Source organism: Schistocerca nitens, chromosome 8 (genome assembly GCF_023898315.1).
Source record: "Schistocerca nitens isolate TAMUIC-IGC-003100 chromosome 8, iqSchNite1.1, whole genome shotgun sequence".
NCBI lineage: Eukaryota > Metazoa > Arthropoda > Insecta > Orthoptera > Acrididae > Schistocerca > Schistocerca nitens.
Window position 1 is genome coordinate 147,899,670 of NC_064621.1, and position 23,776 is coordinate 147,923,445.

Below are 23,776 nucleotides of genomic sequence, written 5' to 3' on the forward strand. Positions count from 1 at the left end.
AAGGCAAATCTAACCAGCCTTAGTCACTGGAGACCTGTGCACTGAAAGAGAGAATACTCAAATCCGAGCTGCTGAAATGAAGTTTGCTGAGGCGAATAAAAAAGGATATGGTAACGACTCAAAACAGGATGGATGCATGTGTCATAGTGTACTAGAAAAGCTCCATTAATCTAGATTAGGAGGGTATGGTCATGAGAAACACATAGAAGAAACTAGGATGGACAAGCAATTCCTTGAAATGACTATAAATGGCAAAATACATGTTTGTTAGCCAAGGAAGAGGTGGATCAATATAGTTGAGAAAAGTGTCACCAACACTGGTCTCCTTTGGAATAGGATCTCTCTCTCTCTTTTTTCTTCTTTTGAGAAAATCACATTGAAATTACTTCTTTACATACATGGTGTTTCTGTAAGAGTGTGCAAAGATTTAACAGGACATAAAGGATGCTCCACTGAGCAATTTGAGGCAGGGAACCTGGGGTCGGAGAATCCAGCTTAAGAAGATAATAGAATTAAAATCACATGACTGTGTACCTTTTTATTTACATTAGTTACAGTTAACTGCTAATACCATAACTGACACAATTAACATACCATCTGTGCTGTATCTTAAAAAATGTGCTGAAACCTCAATGCGAGCATGACATCAGCGAACAAGATTCTGACGCACTCTGACAAACATCCCTCATGTGGTCCTCTAATTGCCGGGTCCCTCGTTTCTTCTTCCTAATGAACCAGTGACCCATATTTGTCAATTGAGAGAAATAAACACTCGTCGTGACGGATGATGCCTGATAGGAAATTGTTCCCTGCACAGCCTTTCAGCAGCAAGAGCATTGCAACAAACATGGGTCTGTCATTGATTCGTAGCACATTCTGTCATGGGACAATGTAAATATGATACAACAGAGCCACCTTATGGACAAGTAAAGTAAACAAGATCTGCATCATGACTTCCTAATAATCAGGCTTGTCCTCGTTGTTCCTTGTAGAAAATAAGGAATGTACATGTAAATAAACAGCACAGTATGAGTAAACTTGTATGCATGTTAGCTGGAAATAAACTGGAAAACAGCAATGCTAGACAAAGCAGTAGATAAGTTTATTTCCATATCTCCTTAAGCTGCCTTTTCCAAACCCAGGTTTCCTACCCCAAATTGTTCATGGAGCCTTCTCTATGTCCTGTTATATTTTTGCACACTCTTACAGGAACACCCTGTATGCTTTACTGATCAACTAATCCAGTTCATTAAAATAAAAATTAACCTAACAGTAAATGAAATACATTTCCAGAATGAGTTCATGATAACTGGGAATATTTTGTGAATAGAGCTGTCTTAATAATAAAGAGACCACGGCATGAATACAGCGAGCAGTAGATATTTGGAGATGATGAGGCTTTCACATGATAAATTAGTGTACAGAGCTGAATCAAACCCGTCTTCAGACTTAAGACCACAACAATAACAGTAAATAATCACATTTAATAACTGCTCTGAGTGTCTTTATTTACAAAAAAAAAAAATTAAAATTGAAGTAATATATTGACGCCACATAGCCTAACTGATGCAATATCACTACCAATTATGTACACCATCATATATATACATACATACATACATGCATACATACATACATTACACAAACACACATATATAGGCCTACATAAATTAGCAAAAAGTCTATAATCACTGCATGGAAAGTAACTTGAGTGCTGCTGACACAAAAAGCCCAACTGTGGTCATATAGTAAAACCCATACAAAAGGCAGTTATTGAACAGATTAAATGAAATCCACATGTTTTGTGTATTAATAATATGTTACACCACACCTTAAATAAAAAGCTATATTTTTAATCATAATTTAAAAAGCAGTGACATACAAACAATATTTAATAAAAAGATGAAAAGCAGTCTTGATTACATAAACAGATTTATTTAAAAGTGGCAACTGGTTTCAATCTGATTTAGACCATCAACAGCAGGAGTTGACATCCATGTCTCGTACACACAGTGCTGGTTGCTGGTCCGAGTCACCGTCTTTCCTACCACCTCTGGAGTATATTCTGATGATGGTCTTAAACAGATTCAAACTGGTCACAATTTTTAAATAGCCTAAATGTGTTTATTCACTCAAGATTGCTGCTTAATTTTTATTAATTTCAAGAAAAAAGTTCAATAGGCTACTGGGGGAGCATGCAATACATACAAACAAATTTACTTAATGAAGAGGCATTGTCACACACACATCTTTATACAATAATACCGAACTGTGTGAACTATGAAATATTCAGAAGTAGTATAAATCAAAGTCTTCCACAACCTACAGAAATAGCTTGTGTTTTACATACATACCTTGTTGTCACACAAACTGGAGTAAGTACAATGGGTTTTATTGCAGTACAGATCAATATTGTATCTGAGGTTCTGTATAGCAATTAGCATACAATTTCACACAAAAAAATATCGTCTGTCAAAGTGAACAACTCAGATGGGCAATAGTTAAATATGCAACTCGTAACCATACCCACTCCTTAATGACTAAAGTTGTCAATACAGCTGTCAAACGATAATGTACAGGCAAATGAATATTTTGTAGGCAAATTAACCATTCCTAGACCATCACATATTTGTCCTATATTTTAGTGCATTGTCTACTTTCTCGGCCCAGGAGAAATAAACAAGTACACATTATTATGTGGTTCTGAAACATAAAATATTGTGATGAGCATATTTTATGCATTTTTTTTTTCTTTCATGGGTATGCCTAACAGTGGAAAACATGGGCTGGTAACATAAGAATATACAAAATTCGTTTCTCTCTTAATACAAGCCTGTGGCATTACCAGGCAAGAAATGGCAGGTGCAATAACTGCATACAGTGTTTGATATGATGATGTGAAATACATTTAAAATAGCAAATATTGACATCAAGTTGTCTGTGCGATCCCGACAATAAATTGCAAAGAATAAACTGTAGTTGCAAATGAAAGGCGTTACATGATGCAGCTGATTATCCAAAACGTGAGAAAGCAACTATCTGCAGCGTTAATCTACCCTATCACTGAAGCACAAAATGTGCAAACCTGATACCACATAAAGTAATCAGGAAACATTTCAATAGATGTATCATGGTACTCATAGAGAAGTCTCAAGAAAAGTCACACAGATTTTCAGGGCAAAAGATGACGCAGATGTGTTACTGGTGCTAAACCGACTGTGGTGAGCTTCCCATTACGTCTCAGAAAACAAAAAAATATGACGTTTACCACAAACAAAATAGCTACGTTACGTATGAAATTACTTAATTTCCTTAACTTAGCACTGACGCTCGCTTCACACAGGTGACACACAATTTAAGCCTGCCGCACATCTTTGGCGCAAACACACATTATTTACATACAAAAATTGTAGCCGTTCTCTGGCAGTGATGCTTATAATATTGTACTACTTCCGACACAAGCAAAAATTATTCAATGGTTTAAATGATACTCAGACATCACACCAAGCTCTAATTCTCTGGCAGTACACAAATATAACAACAAAACGAACTTACACACTGACACACACGCGCGCTTCGTATCTAATACACCGCTTTACAAGTTGGTGGACATATTCCTTTACCCACAATGCATTGTAGGTTACAGAAGCCTACCCATAATGCCATAGGAAAAAACAGTAACGATAATAATCGTGTAGTGGTGCGACCTGTGTTGCGCTTGTTGTGACAGCTCGAGGCGGAAGTTTCATTGAAGTGTTGTTTGCTTGTGTTTCTCATAAGTGTACTTACATTGCTGAGAAATTTAACCCTTTTAAAACTGAATCTGATTTGTTACTTGATACACCATGGCGACGGCAGTTGCTTCACGATTTGCTGTTCTTACTGTGGAAGGCGAAGATGATTATCCGAAGAAGAGTCAACAGAAGAAAAAGACTGACAATAAAAAGTCAGCTTCGGGCACCCAAAAGTCGGATGCAAATCAGAAAAAGAAAAATAAGAAACAAGAAAATGGAAAGGTAATCATTCAATAAGTTTTATTGTATCACCATTGTTATTTCTACAGCGAAAAGATAATACATTTTCATAACTATTATTTCATGCATAGATTGGCATGCATTTATCGTGATATTCATTTAAAGATGAAACATTGTATTAAAAGAAGCCAGTATCCTAGAGTTTTCTATTGTGATACTATTTGCTGCCATGTTATGAAATGTCGCTCATACCATGATATAACTAAAATCAACCAAATAGTATAAAGAGCGGGTCAGATGTGTGAGAAATTAGTTTGCGATATTCACTACAGGCGTAACACTAAAGAAAAAGGCATTTACGAGTCAATTTTCGATTTCTGTGCCAGATACACATTGTACTACTCAGTCTTGAAATGCTATTTATGGCCATAAGATAATCAAACTTGTAATTCATCTCTCACCCTATCATTCACATTGTACACAGCCTACCGTTCTCCTCCCAGCAGTCGTGCATGTAATACAGTGTGATGTGCCTGTAAACCTGATGGAACAATTGCATTGAGTGCTTGATGCTAATCGCCTTGGAGAGTTTCTTCATGGGTCAAAACAATTAGGAGCATAATCAATTTGTCCTAATACTTTCTGGGTAAAATGTATTCGAAACAATTTGGAGTACAAAGATTCAGTATTAGGGCTAATACAGGAAGAGGGGGAAGAAAAGCTCAACCATTCTGTTCACTGAATAATATAAGCAAGAAAGTGTCTATAACTCAAGAGTTGATAATCTGGGCCTCACAAGCGTTAAGCAGTAGTTTTCATTTCAGTAGGAGTACAGATGATCCACTTCTAAACTAATGTTACTGGTATATGTCAGCAGTTTAGCCGAGGTGGACACACTGGTTCCCATCAGATAACCGAATCTAAGTACCATTGGGCATGGGCAGTATTGGGACGTGTGTCCGTGTGAGTATGCCACATACTGTTGTTACTTATCCCTTTGGCTTTATGGCAGTAGGGACAGGAGTGGTGGTGGTGTAAAGTCCCTTACCACCAGTCTTTGCATCAGTCTCCTGGATTCAGTTCCAAACCTCTCCACCGTCTTTCATGAACTGAGAACATGTGTCACTGTTACTGGCGATATATCTGTTGGATGAGGCTGTTAAGTACAGTGGCCACCTTGGTGCTCTTTGAGGGGAGTAAGCTAAATGCAGCACCGTGATTCACCCTCTGCCTTTTCTCATCATCTCCAACATGAATATGGCACTACACTACACACATCATTACAGTTGCCTACATGTAACAGATATATATTGAAGCACAGAGCTCTTATACTCCATGAAGGAAAGGTGCCTGCTGGCACAGGGGATAGGGAATAACTTACCAATTAGGCGGACCATTTCGGGGGGCTTCCAGCCATTCATGTCTTATGACAACTGTTCTTTACTAGAATATTAGGCATGATTATCTGGCAGAATGATTTACACTAGAAGGTTACATTCAGAGGTAGCAAAAGCCTTGTCCTTAAAGTGTAATCTTCCAACTGTCATATCTTGTTTTTAAATAACAGGAGTCTAACCATATTCTGTCCTACGTCACGGAGTCCCAAGAAGCTTTACTAGTTCTTTCATTGTTCTTTCAGCAGATATAGCTCCACTAAGTAATTTCATCCTGCTGGAATTGGCAATACAATAGTATTCTATCTCAGTAACCTTAACACTGAGCAGAAACTGAACTTTATGCGTTAACTATTATCCCAGAAATGCTAGTTCCAAAATGCTGTGAGGGGCATGTGGAGTTTGTAGGGTAGAAATCTTAACAAGGTATGCTCAAGTAATGCGCAGGCTACAAAAGGCAAGCAGTTGGAATTAAGAGTCCAAGTGTGCCCCACTGTTTTAACCTCTCATTGAATAATTCAGTAATTATTTGGAGGGTGTGATAAAACAGCAATTTAATGTGCCATTATAGAAATAATCACAAAGCCTAACAACATTGGTTTGAATTGGCCAGCTTTGACTTGTAGTGTGATAGACAATGACATATGTAATATAGTACCATGAGCAATGTGAATATCCTTAAGAAATAGAGCTACATCTTGCGTAGATGCAGTAACTAAGGTGGGTCAATGCTGTGCTGAAGCCTATACAAGATTATGAACATTCTTCCCCTTCCTGAAAATTTGTGATGCTTTTTGCAGTTGTCTAGACTTGAACCATTGTAGGACCGTGTGCCTGTCTTTAATTGACTGCTGCAAAAAGCATCAAAGCTTTTCAGGTAGGCCTAGTTAGGATGAATAAGTACCAGATTTTTAAAGAGAACAAGAATTATCATAATCTTGTATAGGCTTCATCATAGTGGACTCCCAACCAAAGAAACACTTCTTTCCATTTGATAACTGACTACTTTCACAGTTGTGCTAAAGACTTGAATACAACCACATCAGTAACATGATTTACTGAGCTAATACTGTGATTCCTGATTCCTGAAGTTTAATATGGTGTCCTGCTTCTCAACACTGCCTTGATATTTTAACACAGACGTGTACCTGTGCAGTGTCCAATTTACCTTATCAATGCTCAATTTGGCTAATTACTTTTTGATGAATATGTATTGGGAAGGGGTTACAGGGCTGCTCAATTGCTCTGAGGCTGGAAGAGTATAATGGGAGTAAATCTAATCTAATCTGTTGAACAGCCCAGTATCAGTGATGTATTGTGTTCTCTGCTCAATGCGTAGAAAACATATTTCTTCTGAGGAGGAAATGTTTTCTATGACTTAAAGCTGCTCATTCTGTGTGTTTCAGTCCCTGCAGTGCAAAAGTAGATGTGAGAATTTTGAGAAGAAAGAGAATTTTCGTGTTGGGAATTATGTACTGTATAATATAGGGATCATATTATTACTCTATGATGTTTGAACTTGTTCACAGACTGTTACTTAAGAATGGTGTTCTACCATTAAGAGCATGAAGTTGGTAGCTGTTGGTTCATATTGCAGCAACAGACCATCAGATGCATAATCATTAAATGCATGTTATTAAATGCTGTATCACTACGTTACTTGAATCACTTCAGAGCTGGTGGCAGTCTGGCTAGGCTGACACTCAATGTTTCACAAAGTTGTTTTGTCTTCCTTCGCTAAACTGCATACATTTATTGTGTGTCAGTGTCCTAAGTGAAATCTTAGATCTTACCCCTGTGTTTCTTGCAGTGAGGGTATGTGACACTATGATGATGGTATGCCTTTTGAATAAAGACATTAAACTTGGTGACATCTTTGGTGAGATGTTACGAGAGTAGCTTTGTGCCTGTACTGATTTTCATTCTTTCCATGTTCTGTTATCGGCATCATCAATGATAATGGAGAAAGAAAATCTTTCCAATGGGATTACTTAACAATGCATTACTGCACTGGTACATCAATGACATCATTAGCATGGTGGAAGTACAAGCCTCATGAAATAACCAATGATTGATGTTACTAACAATGTGAAAACATTAACAACATATAAAAATTATTGAAACCTCCACAGGAATAAAGGGTTTTGGGAGGCAATGTCTTTATGGGAAAGCAATTGTTTCCGTAACAAACTTTTCAAATCCCAGAATCACCTCTCAATGATACAGGAGTTGCCACGAGAATACAGTAAATTTCAGTAGTTCAAGATATAGATACACACAGAATACTTCAATATGCTGAATAAGGATAGGACATGTGGTCAACCATGTGCTTGATGAAGGAAGCATGCTCAAGAACTAAAGGAGATGATATATACAAAACATACAACCTACATCTACGAAATTTACAAACAAAAACATCCCAGAAGCCATGTTTGTGGTGTATGATGAGTTGTACATCAGACACCCAGAATGAAGTAAATGTTCCTGAATTCCAATCAAGAACAACTGCCAAGATGAGAAACATAGAAGTATCGGTGTAGCAAAGCAGCTTAAATAACTTAATAAAGGCAAGGCCTCTAGTCCAGATTGTGTACCACTCTGGGTCCTGTCAGAGTATGCTGATACAATAGCTCCACATTTAGCAATTAATTACAACCACTCACTCACAGAATGATCTGTACCGAAAGACTGGAAACTTGCTCAGTCACACCAATACCCAAAATGGGAAGTAGGAGCAGTCTGCTGAATTACAGGCCCATATCACTAATGTCGATTTGCGGTAGGGTTTTGGGACATATACTGTCTTCGAACATTATGAATTACCTCGAAGAAAACGATTTATTGACACATAATCATGGACTCTGAAAATATCATTCTTGTGAAGCACAACTAGCTCTTAATACTCATGAAGTAATAAGTGCTATCGACAGGGGATGTCAAATTGATTCCATATTTTTAGATTTCCAGAAGGCCTTTGACATAGTTCTCCACAAGCGTCTTCTAACCAAACAGCTTGCCTATGAAATATTGCCTAAATTGTACGACTGGATTAGGGATTTCCTGTCAGAAAGGTCACAGTTCGTAGTAATAGACGGAAAATCATCGAGTAAAACAGAAGTAATATTTGGCGTCCCCCAAGGAAGTGTTACAGGCCCTCTATTGTTCCTGATCTATATTAACCTCTTAGGAGACAATCTGAGTAGCCCTCTTGGATTGTTTGCAGATGGTGCTGTCATTTACAGTCTTGTGAAGTCATAAGATGACGAAAATGAATACAAAAATGATTTAGATAAGATATCTGTATGGTGCGAAAAGTGGCAATTGGTGCTGAATAAAAATAAAGTGTGAAGTTATTCACATTGTTGTTGTGGTCTTCAGTCCTGAGACTGGTTTGATGCAGCTCTCCATGCTACTCTATCCTGTGCTAGCTTCTTCATCTCCCAGTACCTACTGCAACCTACATCCTTCTGAATCTGCTTAGTGTATTCATCTCTTGGTCTCCCTCTACGATTTTTACCCTCCACACTGCCCTCCAATGCTAAATTTGTGATCCCTTGATGCCTCAAAACATGTCCTACCAACTGGTCCCTTCTTTTTATCAAGTTGTGCCACAAACTCCTCTTCTCCCCAATTCTATTCAATACCTCCTCATTAGTTATGTGATCTACCCATCTAATCTTCAGCATTCTTCTGTAGCACCACATTTCGAAAGCTTCTATTCTCTTCTTGTCCAAACTAGTTATCGTCCATGTTTCACTTCCATACATGGCTACACTCCATACAAATACTTTCAGAAACGACTTCCTGACACTTCAATCTATACTCGATGTTAACAAATTACTCTTCCTCAGAAATGATTTCCTTGCCATTGCCAGTCTACATTTTATATCCTCTGTACTTCGACCATCATCAGTTATTTTACTCCCTAAATAGCAAAACTCCTTTACTACTTTAAGTGTCTCATTTCCTAATCTAATTCCCTCAGCATCACCCGATTTAATTTGACTACATTCCATTATCCTCGTTTTGCTTTTGTTGATGTTCATCTTATATCCTCTTTTCAAGACACTGTCCATTCCGTTCAACTGCTCTTCCAAGTCCTTTGCTGTCTCTGACAGAATTACAATGTCATTGGCGAACCTCAAAGTTTTTACTTCTTCTCCGTGAATTTTAATACCTACTCTGAATTTTTCTTTTGTTTCCTTTACTGCTTGCTCAATATGCAGATTGAATAACATCGGGGAGAGGCTACAACCCTGTCTCACTCCCTTCCCAACCACTGCTTCCCTTTCATGCCCCTCGACTCTTATAACTGCCATCTGGTTTCTGTACAAATTGTAAACAGCCTTACGCTCCCCGTATTTTACCCCTGCCACCTTCAGAATTTGAAAGAGAGTATTCCAGTTAACATTGTCAAAAGCTTTCTCTAAGTCTACAAATGCTAGAAATGTAGGTTTGCCTTTTCTTAATCTTTCTTCTAAGATAAGTCGTAAGGTTAGTATTGCCTCACGAGTTCCAACATTTCTACAGAATCCAAACTGATCTCCCCCCGAGGTCTGCTTCTACCAGTTTTTCCATTCGTCTGTAAAGAATTCGCGTTAGTATTTTGCAGCTGTGACTTATTAAACTGATAGTTCGGTAATTTTCACATCTGTCAACACCTGCTTTTTTTGGGATTGGAATTATTATATTCTTCTTGAAGTCTGAGGGTATTTCGCCTGTCTCATACATCTTGCTCACCAGATAGTAGAGTTTTGTCATGACTGGCTCTCCCAAAGCTGTCAGTAGTTCTAATGGAACGTTCTCTACTCCTGGGGCCTTGTTTCGACTCAGGTCTTTCAGTGCTCTGTCAAACTCTTCACGCAGTATCTTATCTCCCATTTCGTCTTCATCTACATCCTCTTCCATTTCCATAATATTGTCCTCAAGTACATCACCCTTGTATAAACCCACTATATACTCCTTCCACCTTCCCGCCTTCCCTTCTTTACTTAGAACTGGGTTTTCATCTGAGCTCTTGATATTCATACAAGTAGTTCTCTTCTCTCCAAAGCTATCTTTAATTTGTCTGTAGGCAGTATCTATCTTACCCTAGTGAGATAAGCCTCTACATCCTTACATTTGTGCTCTAGCCATTCCTGCTTAGCCATTTTGCACTTCCTGTCGATCTCATTTTTGAGACGTTTGTATTCCTCTTTGCCTGCTTCATTTACTGCATTTTTATATTTTCTCCTTTCATCAGTTAAATTCAATATTTCTTCTGTTACCCAATGATTTCTATTAGCCCTCGTCTTTTTACCTACTTGATCGTCTGCTGCCTTCACTACTTCATCCCTCAGAGCTACCCATTCTTCTTCTACTGCATTTCTTTCCCCCATTCCTGTCAATTGTTCCCTTATGCTCTCCTTGAAACTCTCTACAACCTCTGGTTTAGTCAGTTTATCCAGGTCCCATCTCCTTAAATTAGCATAGTCCAGGCGGAACTTCAAGGTATCCTCAGAACCTTAGGCCCCCTACAAAACCTTTCACCTGACTCCATCAACCTCCTGACCCCAATGACACCACGCACCCCTACCTTCTACCTTCTTCCTAAAATTCACAAAGCCAATCTTCCCGGCCGCCCCTTTGTAGATGGTTACCAAGCCCCCCCAGAACGTATCTCTGCCTACGTAGATCGACACCTTCGACGCATTACATGCAGTCTCCCATTCTTCATCAAAGACACCAACCACTTTCTCAAACGCCTGGAATCCTTACCCAATCTGTTACCCCCGGAAACCATCCTTGTAACCATTGATGCCACTTCCTTACACACAAATATTCCGCACGTCCAGGGCCTCGCTGCGATGGAGCACTTCCTTTCACGCCGATCACCTGCCAACCTACCTAAAACCTCTTTCCTCAGTACCTTAGCCAGCTTCATCCTGACCCACAACTTCTTCACTTTCGAAGGCCAGACATACCAACAATTAAAGGGAACAGCCATGGGTACCAGGATGGCCCCCTCGTACGCCAACCTATTTATGGGTCGCTTAGAGGAAACCTTCTTGGTTACCCAGGCCTGCCAACCCAAAGTTTGGTACAGATTTATTGATGACATCTTCATGATCTGGACTCACAGTGAAGAAGAACTCCAGAATTTCCTCTCAAACCTCAACTCCTTTGGTTCCATCAGATTCACCTGGTCCTACTCCAAATCCCATGCCACTTTCCTTGACGTTGACCTCCATCTGTCCAATGGCCAGCTTCACATGTGTGTCCACATCAAACCCACCAACAAACAACAGTACCTCCATTATGGCAGCTGCCACCCATTCCACATCAAACGGTCCCTTCCCTACAGCCTAGGCCTTCGTGGCAAACGAATTTGCTCCAGTCCGGAATCCCTGAACCCTTACACCAACAACCTGAAAACAGCTTTTGCATCCCGCCACTACCCTCCCGACCTGGTACAGAAGCAAATAACCAGGGCCACTTCCTCATCCCCTCAAACCCAGAACCTCCCACAGAAGAACCTCAAAAGTGCCCCACTTGTGACAGGATACTTTCCGGGACTTAATCAGACTCCGAATGTGGCTCTCCAGCAGGGATACGACTTCCTCAAATCCTGCCCTGAAATGAGATCCATTCTTCATGAAATCCTCCCCACTCCACCAAGAGTGTCTTTCCGCCGTCCACCTAACCTTCGTAACCTCTTTGTTCATCCCTATGAAATCCCCAAACCACTTTCCCTACCCTCTGGCTCCTACCCTTGTAACCGCCCCCAGTGTAAAACCTGTCCCATGCACCCTCCCACCACCACTTACTCCAGTCCTGTAACCCGGAAGGTGTACACGATCAAAGGCTAGCCATGTGTGAGAGCACCCGTGTAAGTTACCAACTGACCTGCCTACACTGTGAAGCTTTCTATGTGGGAATGACCAGCAACAAACTGTCCATTCGCATGAATGGACACAGGCAGACAGTGTTTGTTGGTAATGAGATTCACCCTGTGGCTAAACATGCCTTGGTGCATGGCCAGCACATCTTGGCACAGTGTTACACCGTCCGGGTTATCTGGATACTTCCCACTGACACCAACCTGTCAGAACTCCGGAGATGGGAACTTGCCCTTCAGTATATCCTCTCTTCTCATTACCCGCCAGGCCTCAACCTCCGCTAATTTCAAGTTGCCGCTGCTCATACCTCACCTGTCATTCAACAACGTCTTTGCCTTTGTACTTCCGCCTCGACTGACATCTCTGCCCAAACTCTTTGCCTTTACAAATGTCTGCTTGTGTCTGTGTATGTCCTGATGGATATGTGTGTGCATGCGGGTGTATACCTGTCCTTTTTTCCCCCTAAGGTAAGTCTTTCCGCTCCCGGGTTTGGAATGACTCCTTACCCTCTCCCTTAAAACCCACATCCTTTCGTCTTTCCCTCTCCTTCCCTCTTTCCTGATGAAGCAACCGTTGGTTGCGAAAGCTTGAATTTTGTGTGTATGTTTGTGTTTGTTTGTGTGCCTATCAACCTACCAGCACTTTCGTTTGGTAAGTCGCATCATCTTTGTTTTTAGATATATATATATATAGGTACGGCCAAACTTTCAGGAAACATTCCTCACACACAAATAAAGAAAAGATGTTATGTGGACATGTGTCCGGAAACGCTTAATTTCCATGTTAGGGGTCATTTTAGTTTCGTCAGTATGTACTGTACTTCCTCAATTCACCGCCATGATTTCATACGGGATACTCTACCTGTGCTGCTAGAACATGTGCCTTTACAAGTACGACACAACATGTGGTTCATGCACGATGGAGCTCCTGCACATTTCAGTCGAAGTGTTCATACGCTTCTCAACAACAGATTCGGTGACCGATGGATTGGTAGAGGCGGACCAAATCCGTGGCCTCCACGCTCTCCTGACCTCAACCCTCTTGACTTTCATTTATGAGGGCATTTGAAAGCTCTTGTCTTTGCAACCCCGGTACCAAATGTAGAGATTCTTTGTGCTCGTATTGTGGACGGCTGAGATACGATACGCCATTCTCCAGGGCTGCATCAGCGCATCAGGGATTCCATGCAACGGAGGGTGGATGCATGTATCCTCGCTCACGGAGGACATTTTGAACATTTCCTGTAACAAAGTGTTTGAAGTCACACTGGTACGTTCTGTTCCTGTGTGTTTCCATTCCATGATTAATGTGATATGAATAGAAGTAATAAAATGAGCTCAAACATGGAAAGTAAGCGTTTCCGGACACATGTACACATAACATATTTTCTTTCTTTGTGTGTGAGGAATGTTTCCTGAAAGTTTGGCCGTACCTTTTTGTAACACCCTGTATATATATATAAGTGCTGGCAGGTTGATAGACACAAAAACATACACACAAAATTCAAGCTTTTGCAACCAACGGTTGCTTCATCAGGAAAGAGGGAAGGAGAGGGAAAGACGAAAGGATGTGGGTTTTAAGGGAGAGGGTAAGGAGTCATTCCAATCCCGGGAGCGGAAGGACTTACCTTAGGGGGAAAAAAGGAGGAAAAAAGGACAGTTATACACTCGCGTACACACACACACACATATCCATCCGTACATACACAGACACAAGCTTGTCTGTGTATGTGTGGATGGATATGTGTGTGTGTGCATGCGAGTGTATACCTGTCCTTTTTTCCCCCTAAGGTAAGTCTTTCCGCTCCCGGGTTTGGAATGACTCCTTACCCTCTCCCTTAAAACCCACATCCTTTTGTTTTTCCCTCTCCTTCCCTCTTTCCTGATGAAACAACCATTGGTTGCGAAAGCTTGAATTTTGTGTGTATATTTGTGTGTGTATCAACATGCAGTGCTTTCGTTTGGTAAGTCACATCACTCAGGGTGTTACAAAAAGGTACAGCCAAACTTCAAGGAAACATTCCTCACACACAAAGAAAGAAAATATGTTATGTGGACATGTGTCCGGAAACGCTTACTTTCCATGTTAGAGCTCATTTTATTACTTCTTTTCAAATCACATTAATCATGGAATGGAAACACACAGCAACAGAACGTACCAGTGTGACTTCAAACACTTTGTTACAGGAAATGTTCAAAATGTCCTCCATGAGCGAGGATACATGCATCCACCCTCCATCGCATGGAATCCCTGATGCGGAAACGCTTACTTTCCATGTTAGAGCTCATTTTATTACTTCTTTTCAAATCACATTAATCATGGAATGGAAACACACAGCAACATAACGTACCAGTGTGACTTCAAACACTTTGTTACAGGAAATGTTCAAAATGTCCTCCGTGAGCGAGGATACATGCATCCACCCTCCATCGCATGGAATCCCTGATGCGCTGATGCAGCCCTGAAGAATGGCGTATTGTATCACAGCCGTCCACAATACGAGCACAAAGAGTCTCTTCATTTGGTACCAGCGTTGCGTAGACAAGAGCTTTTAATTGCCCCCATAAATGAAAGTCAAGAAGGTTGAGGTCAGGAGAGCGTGGAGGCCATGGAATTGGTCCGCCTCTACCAATCCATCGGTCACCGAATCTGTTGTTGAGAAGCGTACGAACACTTCGACTGAAATGTGCAGGAGCTCCATCGTGCATGAACCACATGTTGTGTCGTACTTGTAAAGGCACACATTCTAGCAGCACATGTTGAGTATTCCGTATGAAATCATGATAACGTACTCCATTGAGCATAGGTGGAAGAATGTGGGGCCCAATCAAGACATCACCAACAATGCCTGCCCAAACGTTCACAGAAAATCTGTGTTGATGACGTGATTGCACAATTGCGTGCGGATTCTCGTCAGCCCACACATGTTGATTGTGAAATTTACAGTTTGATCACGTTGGAATGAAGCCTCATCCGTAAAGAGAAAATTTGCACTGAAATGAGGACTGACACATTGTTGGATGAACGATTCGCAGAAGTGTACCCGTGGAGGCCAATCAGCTGCTGATAGTGCCTGCACACGCTGTGCATGGTACGGAAACAACTGGTTCTCCCGTAGCACTCTCCATACAGCGATGTGGTCAATGTTACCTTGTACAGCAGCAACTTCTGTGACGCTGACATTAGGGTTATCGTCAACTGCACGAAGAATTGCCTCGTCCATTTCAGGTGTCCTCATCGTTCTAGGTCTTCCCCAGTCGCGAGTCATAGGCTGGAATGTTCCGTGCTCCCTAAGACGCCGATCAATTGCTTCGAACGTCTTCCTGTCGGGACACCTTCATTCTGGAAATCTGTCTCGATACAAACGTACCGCGCCACAGTTATTGCCCCGTGCTAATCCATACATCAAATGGGCATCTGCCAACTCCGCATTTGTAAACATTGCACTGACTGCAAAACCACGTTCGTGATGAACACTAACCTGTTGATGCTACGTATTGATGTGCTTGATGCTAGTACTGTAGAGCAATGAGCCGCATGTCAACACAAGCACCGAAGTCAACATTACCTTCCTTCAATTGGGCCAACTGGTGGTGGATCGAGGAAGTACAGTACATACTGACGAAACTAAAATGAGCTTTAACATGGAAATTATGCGTTTCTGGACACATGTCCACATAACATCTTTTCTTTGTTTGTGTGTGAGGAATGTTTTCTGAACGTTTGGCCGTACCTTTTTGTAACACTCTGTATGTGTGTGTGTGTGTGTGTGTGTGTTTATATTCATAAGATTTTGAAAAGATATATAGTTGTTTTGCTTTCATGTAAAATATAGAAACACTGATGTTTCTGCTGTCACTGATTCATTTGTATTACGAATTTTTATGTCTGTGTCTTAACTGCTGATTTACCACCTGTGTCCAGTGTATGGGACATACTGTATTATTTCATTTTCAGCCATTTATCTCCCACTGTTGATTAAAGGTCACCTCCTGCATGTTTTCTAACATAGCTTATGTGCATTCCATTAAGATACCTGCTTACACTTTCCTTATCTGTTCAAATCCAGAGAACCCATCAGGTATGCAGTTGCGTGACTTCATCTTCCACCTGCATCCATTTAATTTTCTTTTCAGTTATGATTACATTTACCACTCCAGTCTGTTCCCTGTCTTTTCAAGTAATTTTCAACACTAATCTCATTTGAAGATTAATTCTGAGTTTTTATTTTGGTTTCACATTAAAATTCCATGTTCCCCTGTGGTAAGTTGAAACTAGTTACATTTATTGAAAATAAAATACTTTTTCATGCTCATTGGTGATTTAGTTTTGGTAACCCTAATTGGTCCAAAAAGGCACTCCAAACCATTTTTCTCTTTAGTTTTTTCCTTTAAGTTTTCATTCAGCCATTCTCTTCATCTACCTGATAAAATACAGAAATTGTTAACTGAATCTTTGATTTCATTGTTAATTTGTGCTATTTGGTATGTTAGTTGTACACTATCTTTGTCTCATTGTAATTCATTTTGAGCCTACTTTCAAACTTGATCAGTGAAGATATATACGAGTTTTGGAACTTTAATAGCAGCAACTATTTATTTACAGCTCGTACAAAATAGAAACGTGTTTCAAAGTTTTACTGACCTTAAAAGTAGTCAGCAGCATTGTGTGTAACCTGTTGCCAGCAATGCGGAAGCCGTAGGATACTCTTAGCAATGCCAGTTTTGTTGACAGTTCGAGCAGCGTGGTCTATTGCCCGACGATTTTGTGTTAGTTCTGAAGCGAATACCGTGAAGTGTTTCCTTCAGTTTAGAAATTGAGTTGAACTCATGAGGGCTTAATTCAGGGGAATACAGTAGGTGGTATAGCACTTAGCAGCCCCATCAGTCAAACAAATCAGTAGCAGCTTGCATCACTTCTGTCTCTATGCTGTTCATTTTTGGAACACAACCTACGACCAGCTTAGAGCCAGAAGGGATGACACTTTCTGCAGTACCTGACCATCATTTTGCAGGACAATGCTCAAGCACATACTGTGCAAGCTGTTACTGATTTGTTTGATTGATGGAGCTGCTAAGTGCTATTTTATACTAATTTTAGAAAATTTGTACTAAGGTCTTATAGGTCCAAATTACTGAAGTCATCAGTCCCTAAGCCTACTCACTACTTAATCTAACTTAAACTAACTTATGCTATGGACGAAACACACACACACACACACACACACGCCAGAGGGAGGACTTGAAGCTCCGACAGGGGGAGCCGCACGGAGCATGACAAGGCACCTCAGACCGCGCGGCTACCCTGCGCATCTATAATTAATTAATTGTTCAACATTGTGAGGAATAACATAAAATGCAGTAAAAAGTTAATAGCAGCAGGAATTGAACCCTTACCAACAAATTACCAGTCATTGCTGCATTGAGCTGTTTATGCAACCACTCATAATAAACTCCTCATATTCTATGCTTGCAAAGAAAAATATTGATCTGTAGCTGTGAGCAATGTAGAACTCACAGTGCCGGCAGGGACGACATCACATCAAAGCGTGCACAGTCGGAAACAGATAGCTTCGTCTCTTCTCTGAGTTGATAGTAATATAGCTGACCATCATTTCAGAACTTGATACTGGTTTCTAGTTACTGTGGAGAGAACTCTACAAAACCTGTTTTCGTCCATTTTATTTGTATACCAACACACATTCAAAGAGAAGTGGTGTATAGCACATGATAACTGGCCACCACTGTTGAGTTGTACAGTTTTGTCACCAAAATAAATGTGGTTCATGTATGTTTCATTAATATGTATGACCTGTTCATTCTCGTTTTTAACCAGTCTAGTGACCTGATAACTTCATCTAGATCTGCTAAGAATAATTCTGGTGATTTGGAATTTATTTGTCTGACTCCTCTTTCAATTCTAATTTCATACCATCTCACTGAATTGTAATGGAAGTAGTAGCATTCGTGTATATATCCAACAAATTAAAATAGGTTGAGATTTTATTCACAAAGTCTATTAGTACATATTTTGCTGAGATTCAGTCAGAGGTTGCTCAGATTATGTGAATCCTGAATTGAATATTACTGTAAAAGTCATTTTTCGGTCCTGTTGCTTCATTAACATCATGCAAGCTTTCTATTGTATTGTAGTCATTGCTCAAACTGACTTGTTCTGTTGCCTGTTTGAAATTTAAAATGGCTCTGAGCACTATGGGACTCAACTGCTGTGGTCATCAGTCCCCTAGAACTTAGAACTACTTAAACCTAACTAACCTAAGGACATCACACACAGCCATGCCCGAGGCAGGATTCGAACCTGCGACCGTAGCAGTCGCACAGTTCCGGACTGCGCGCCTAGAACCGCGAGACCACCGCGGCCGGCCGTTTGAAATTTAATGTTTTCTCTGTTTAAAACCTTGTTGTTATACAATTTGCGCAATACTGTTCAGTACTTCAAATAAATTACTTTTCTTCTTTGCCATTTCTCATTTCTCCACATTATCTCTAACAATGTTAGCTATAGTTGGTGGCTGGACGTCCTTCCTGACACCATCGCTTTCCTCGGAACAGAATTTGTTTACTCCAACTGTCTGTGTCTAGAATAAATGACACATTCAAGTGTGAAAACATTTGTTAAATGTTTGTGTACAATGTAACTGAGGTGGAACATGGGTTCCAGCCCGATATTTACTTAGCTAGATATGGAAAGCTGCCCAAAATCCACAGCCAGGCTGTCCAATTCGTCAGTCTTCATTATTAATCTGCGACGCGGACGGGTGCTGGATATGGAAAGCTGCCCAAAAACCACAGCCAGGCTGTCCAGTTCGTCAATCTTCATCATCAATCTGCGACGCGGATGGGTGCTGGGGCCTGACAGAAGTAGCAGGTTAATATGCTCAGCTGTACAAGCCAGTCCTACTTCAGATAAATTACACATCATATTTGCATATAGAAGTAAGGAGATAAAGCACAGATTCATACTGCAACTAGAATGGGGCAATAAAATGTAAAGATGCTGATAAATTTGTTAGATGTATCTACATTAAAGAGAGGAAGCTGATAGGTGCATAGTTTCATGTCTTCTTGGTCTCCTTCTTATGAAACAGTACAGTTGTAGCATTTCTCTCTAGTTTTTGTGGAATTGTTTATTTCAGACTTTTGTATATACTTTGCAAATTTCTTTTTTATTAAACATCTGTAATGACATATATTATAGTTTGAACATATTTATGCAATGCTTTTATTAGTTTCCATGGAATACTTGTTTAATCTGGAAACAAGTCTTGCTAATCTTATTGAACTTCTGTCAATATCTATAATATGTTATTTACTTATCTTATTTACAGTAAATCTCATATGTTAATTTTCTACCTGCTTTTGTTCTCTGCTATGAAACAAACGTCTTGATTTTATTCTGTTTGGTTGTCATTTTCTGCCCCTTATGATAATCTTGCAGTAACCCATTAGATCTTTTCTACTCCAACTCCACTAATCCATTCTCTGATCTTTAAGTTCTTCAGTTTATTCTCCATAAATGAAAACTAGTAGAAGCAGTTGGACTGCTAAGGTTCGTCATAATGTTTATTTAGCCAGTATTCTTGCAGCAAATTGAGAGCTGAGAACAAAGAAGGAAGTGGGTGTGCCGAAAGCCGTTGCTTGGTGCCTCGTAGTCCAGCCCATTGTACTTGTCAATCTAAAAGCCTGTGATCAACATTGCCCATTCATATTCTGATAATCTGTCAGCCCAGTCCTGAGATGAGTTTTGCCATTTAAAAGTCAGTTTGTCTTTGTGCAATACATGTAGTCTAGAGGGTTGCGCACACTTCTCATTGCACTGTCTGCTGTGCAGTTTGATGAGCAGCCCATCCACATTTGTTTCCCACAAAACAATGCTTCCATGGTGTTCCTTACAGGTGCTACCATCTGCACAGCATAGGCTTCTGAGTAGAAGCCAGCTTGGTCCACATTAACTGTCACCAAGAAGTAATTAAGGCTTTTCCTCCTCCTGCTCTTCTTCCTCTTGTTCTTAGCAGTCACCCCTTCTGCAGCATATTATTGTTTAAGACATTTGAAAAAAAAAGGGAGGACCATACAGTAGTTTTGAAGGACAATTATATTTTTGTTTGAAATATGTCATAAAGTTTTATTAATATATGCCATAAGGAAAAATTTCATACACACAAGAGAGGGGGGGGGGGGGTTGGTAAAGTGCACATGTAGAGCACAAATACGAAAAAAAATTTCCAGTTTTGATTAACTGTGATATGGTTTCTTCGTGGCTGTACTTCATCCCTCGTGATTTAAGTGAAAACTAGACCAGGCTAAAGAGCAAGTTCGAGCACAACAGCAATACCTTCCTTGTACATTTTGATTAGCCTCTATTGGTATTTTGAGAACAGTTAATATTTCATAATATGTTGAAGTTATCGGGAGCAAGTTCACATTTTGTGCCACATGAACTTCATTTTTTGAAACTTGACCTATTCCTGTTCCAAACAATGGGTTTGATGTTCTTTCACCAATGTCAGTATAAAAGCAGGCAATTTGATCAAGATAAGGTTTATGTTTCTGTTTGATTTATATTGACATTCACAAAGGTTACCTATTTCAATTGGCGGTTCAATCCTGCGTCCGGCCATCCTGATTTAGGTTTTCCGTGATTTCCCTAAATCACTCCAGGTAAATGCCGGGATGGTCCTCTGAAAGGGCACGGCCGACTTCCTTCCCCATCCTTCCCTAATCCGATGATACCGATGACCTCACTGTCTGGTCTCCTTCCCCAAACCAACCCAACCCAACCTATTTCAATTGCATTGTTTGATGCATAGCAGTTCTCTCTGGTTGAAATTGGCGAAGGATGATTATGTTCATAATTCTTTGCAGCTATACCTGAAGATGTGCTGAGATGTGTGGAAAATATAGTTTTGTAAGAAACTTCTTGAAGAAGAATGAACTTTGGTCCTGTTTGTAATAGCTCAAATGCCCGATAATGAGGAAGAAATGTCAGTACCTCTCACACATGTAGATGTTAAATTGTTGAGTTGCCAAAGATAAATGTAGTGTGGGTTTATACTTTCCAAGTGAATGATGATTTGAAATGTTCTTGGGTATTCAAGTATCTTCCAGATGATGCATTGTTTTGACAAATTGACCTGTTGCCATCTTCATGTGGTCCTGATGACTTATGTATCTTCTGCTGGATGCCATTTTACATAACCCCTTCCTGCCCACGAACTTGGGTCTGTAGTACCTGTGGGCAGCCCAACTGTTGAGGTGGATGGGGGAGTTCAAGGCCAGGATAAGAGTGGCTGTCCTCAGTGTTTGTGCCAACACTGAGAGGGTCTGAAAGTTGCTGGTGTAAAGGAGATGCATCGAAGGAGTGTGATGTAAACTCTTGGGTTGGCATGACATGAATGGACCTTCCCATCGGCTGTTGTGCTTTGAGTCTCCCTAAGTTGAACCACTGTGTTTATCAGCTCATCATGTAGCCGGATCTCTACAGATTCTTTTAAAACCCAATCCAAGGATATGTTTGCTTGTTTTAACAACTATAATTCTTGGTATGTCTATTGGAGAGGCAGTGCTCTACCGCAACTGATTGTTGTTGTTCCTTGTTTGACATTTGCGCTCCAAACATCTTTCCTGTCACATCTGTGTGATCTGACCTACGTACATTTCCCCACACTTTCATGGGAACAGTATAGTCCTTGTTTTCAAGAGTCCTAGGTTAGCTTTAACACACCCCAAGAAGGCTTTCTTCTTGAGTGGCAGGTGAAATATGCATTGTCACACTAATAGACATTGCAAGAACTCTTTAAATTTCATTAACTATTTCCTCTTTCTAGATCCACTTTTCAAATTGCAGGGCACTGAGAGGAAATCTCTTAAAATTATTTTCAGCTATACAGAAAGGATGATATATACATCTTTCTTACCTTTCTGGATATATTGGATTATATTATCAACATAACACATCAACCCACTGAGAGCCCCATTTCATCAAGGACTTTTATTCTGCAACTATGAATAGACATGCAACATTAATATGTCTCAAATGTAGCCTTTTTGGTGATAAGAGCTGAATCTTTAAAAGGGATTCAAATCTTGTGTGAGCTTCCGCATTGCCTGTATATGGCATGTTACAGGGTTGAAGCTTCTCCCTTCTTCATTTAATGTGTTCCAAACTGTGACTTTCACTACAAGGATATGGAGAGAATGCACCACAGCAGTGTATATTTTCGTTGATGTTTCATTCAGTGTGGAAGCAATTACTAATGGATTGTCAGATCATGAGGCACTGATCTAAATGTTGGTAAGTGTTAAGAATGAAATGAAGAGCACAAATATGTGAAAGAAATTTAATCGCTAGCAAAGATGCAGTGCAAAAATTTATTTAACTGTTCAAGGGATGATCGCCATGATGTTTGTAGCACACACAGTTTGTGTGATAAATACACTGTATTCTTAAAGCTTCAGTTATTTTTACTGAAAGCTGTTTTCCACTACTATATGTAAAAAACAAACTCAGTAATGACAGGTAGCCAGCATTTCCTAGGAAAATCGACAAACATCCATATGTTTTGAGAAGTTATTTTATTTAGACAACCAGTTTCAGCATCTCAATAACACTATCTTCAGGCTCCCATGCACTCCATATCTAGACAACCAGATATATCAATACTTGCGTAAAGGAGCCACCAAAATCTGGATACCATGCATACTTTGGATACTGTGGATACAACAACTGAACACACATGCCGTCCGAGAAAGTCTCAGTTGTTGTCAAGTCTTTTAAGTAAAGACTCAAAAAATGAATTCACAGAATCCAGATACTGATGGCTCCAGTATGTATGTATAAATATAAATGATTGTCTATACATGGAGTGCTTAGGAGCCTGATGATGGCATTATGGACATGCTGAAACTGGTTTTTTACATATCATATAATAACCGACAGGACAACATATATCATTCTTTCAGCTTCATTTATGTTACTAATCAGAGATATATAATACAAAGATTAATACACTACAAACAGAGTATTTATTTGTCTTCAACATCCTCCCCACTGTGGTCGATCTCCAGTGGGATAAGTTGCAGCTGCCAAGTAATATTTCTTCCATCTAGAGTTTAAAGATTTAAGGTCTGTACCATTCCATCTTTCCCTGCTCTTGTTTCCATAATGCGGGCACTCTTCCACATATATCTTAGTTGCTTATCAAAACAAGACATGGTTGTCTCACTGGGAGGTCCGTGATCGTTCATTAAGTAAAATATGGCGTTTCAGTCTTCGATCGCTATTCTTTATTCTCAATAACCGGTTTCGGGCTAGCTGCCCATCTTCAGATCATATGTTGTAGTTACAGAGTAATTTGTCCGTACAGAACACACAGTTCACTCAAACTGTGTGTTCTGTACGGACAAGTTACTCTGTAACTACAACATATGATCTGAAGATGGGCAGCTAGCCCGAAACCGGTTATTGAGAATAAAGAATAGCGATCGAAGACTGAAACGCCATATTTTAC

The 23,776-nt window shown here is 40.0% G+C and overlaps 2 protein-coding genes across 4 annotated transcripts in view; one reads left to right on the forward strand and one right to left on the reverse strand.

Annotated features, from left to right (window-relative positions):
- The window catches only part of LOC126199090 (mucin-17-like), a 63,431-nt gene extending 59,813 nt beyond the window's left edge, over window positions 1–3,618 (reverse strand). The window contains exon 1 of one of the 3 annotated variants that reach the window (XM_049935840.1): window positions 3,556–3,618. The gene's annotated coding sequence lies outside the window, so the exon portion shown is untranslated. The remainder of the gene's footprint in view (window positions 1–3,555) is intronic. The other 2 variants (XM_049935841.1, XM_049935839.1) reach the window with 2 other exon arrangements.
- Window positions 3,619–3,691: 73 nt separating this feature from the next.
- LOC126199135 (G kinase-anchoring protein 1-like) overlaps window positions 3,692–23,776 on the forward strand; it is a 72,551-nt gene continuing 52,466 nt past the window's right edge. Inside the window, exon 1 of the mRNA XM_049935891.1 lies at window positions 3,692–4,016. Coding sequence (XP_049791848.1) covers window positions 3,846–4,016 — 171 coding nt within the window. The 5' untranslated portion in view covers window positions 3,692–3,845. The remainder of the gene's footprint in view (window positions 4,017–23,776) is intronic.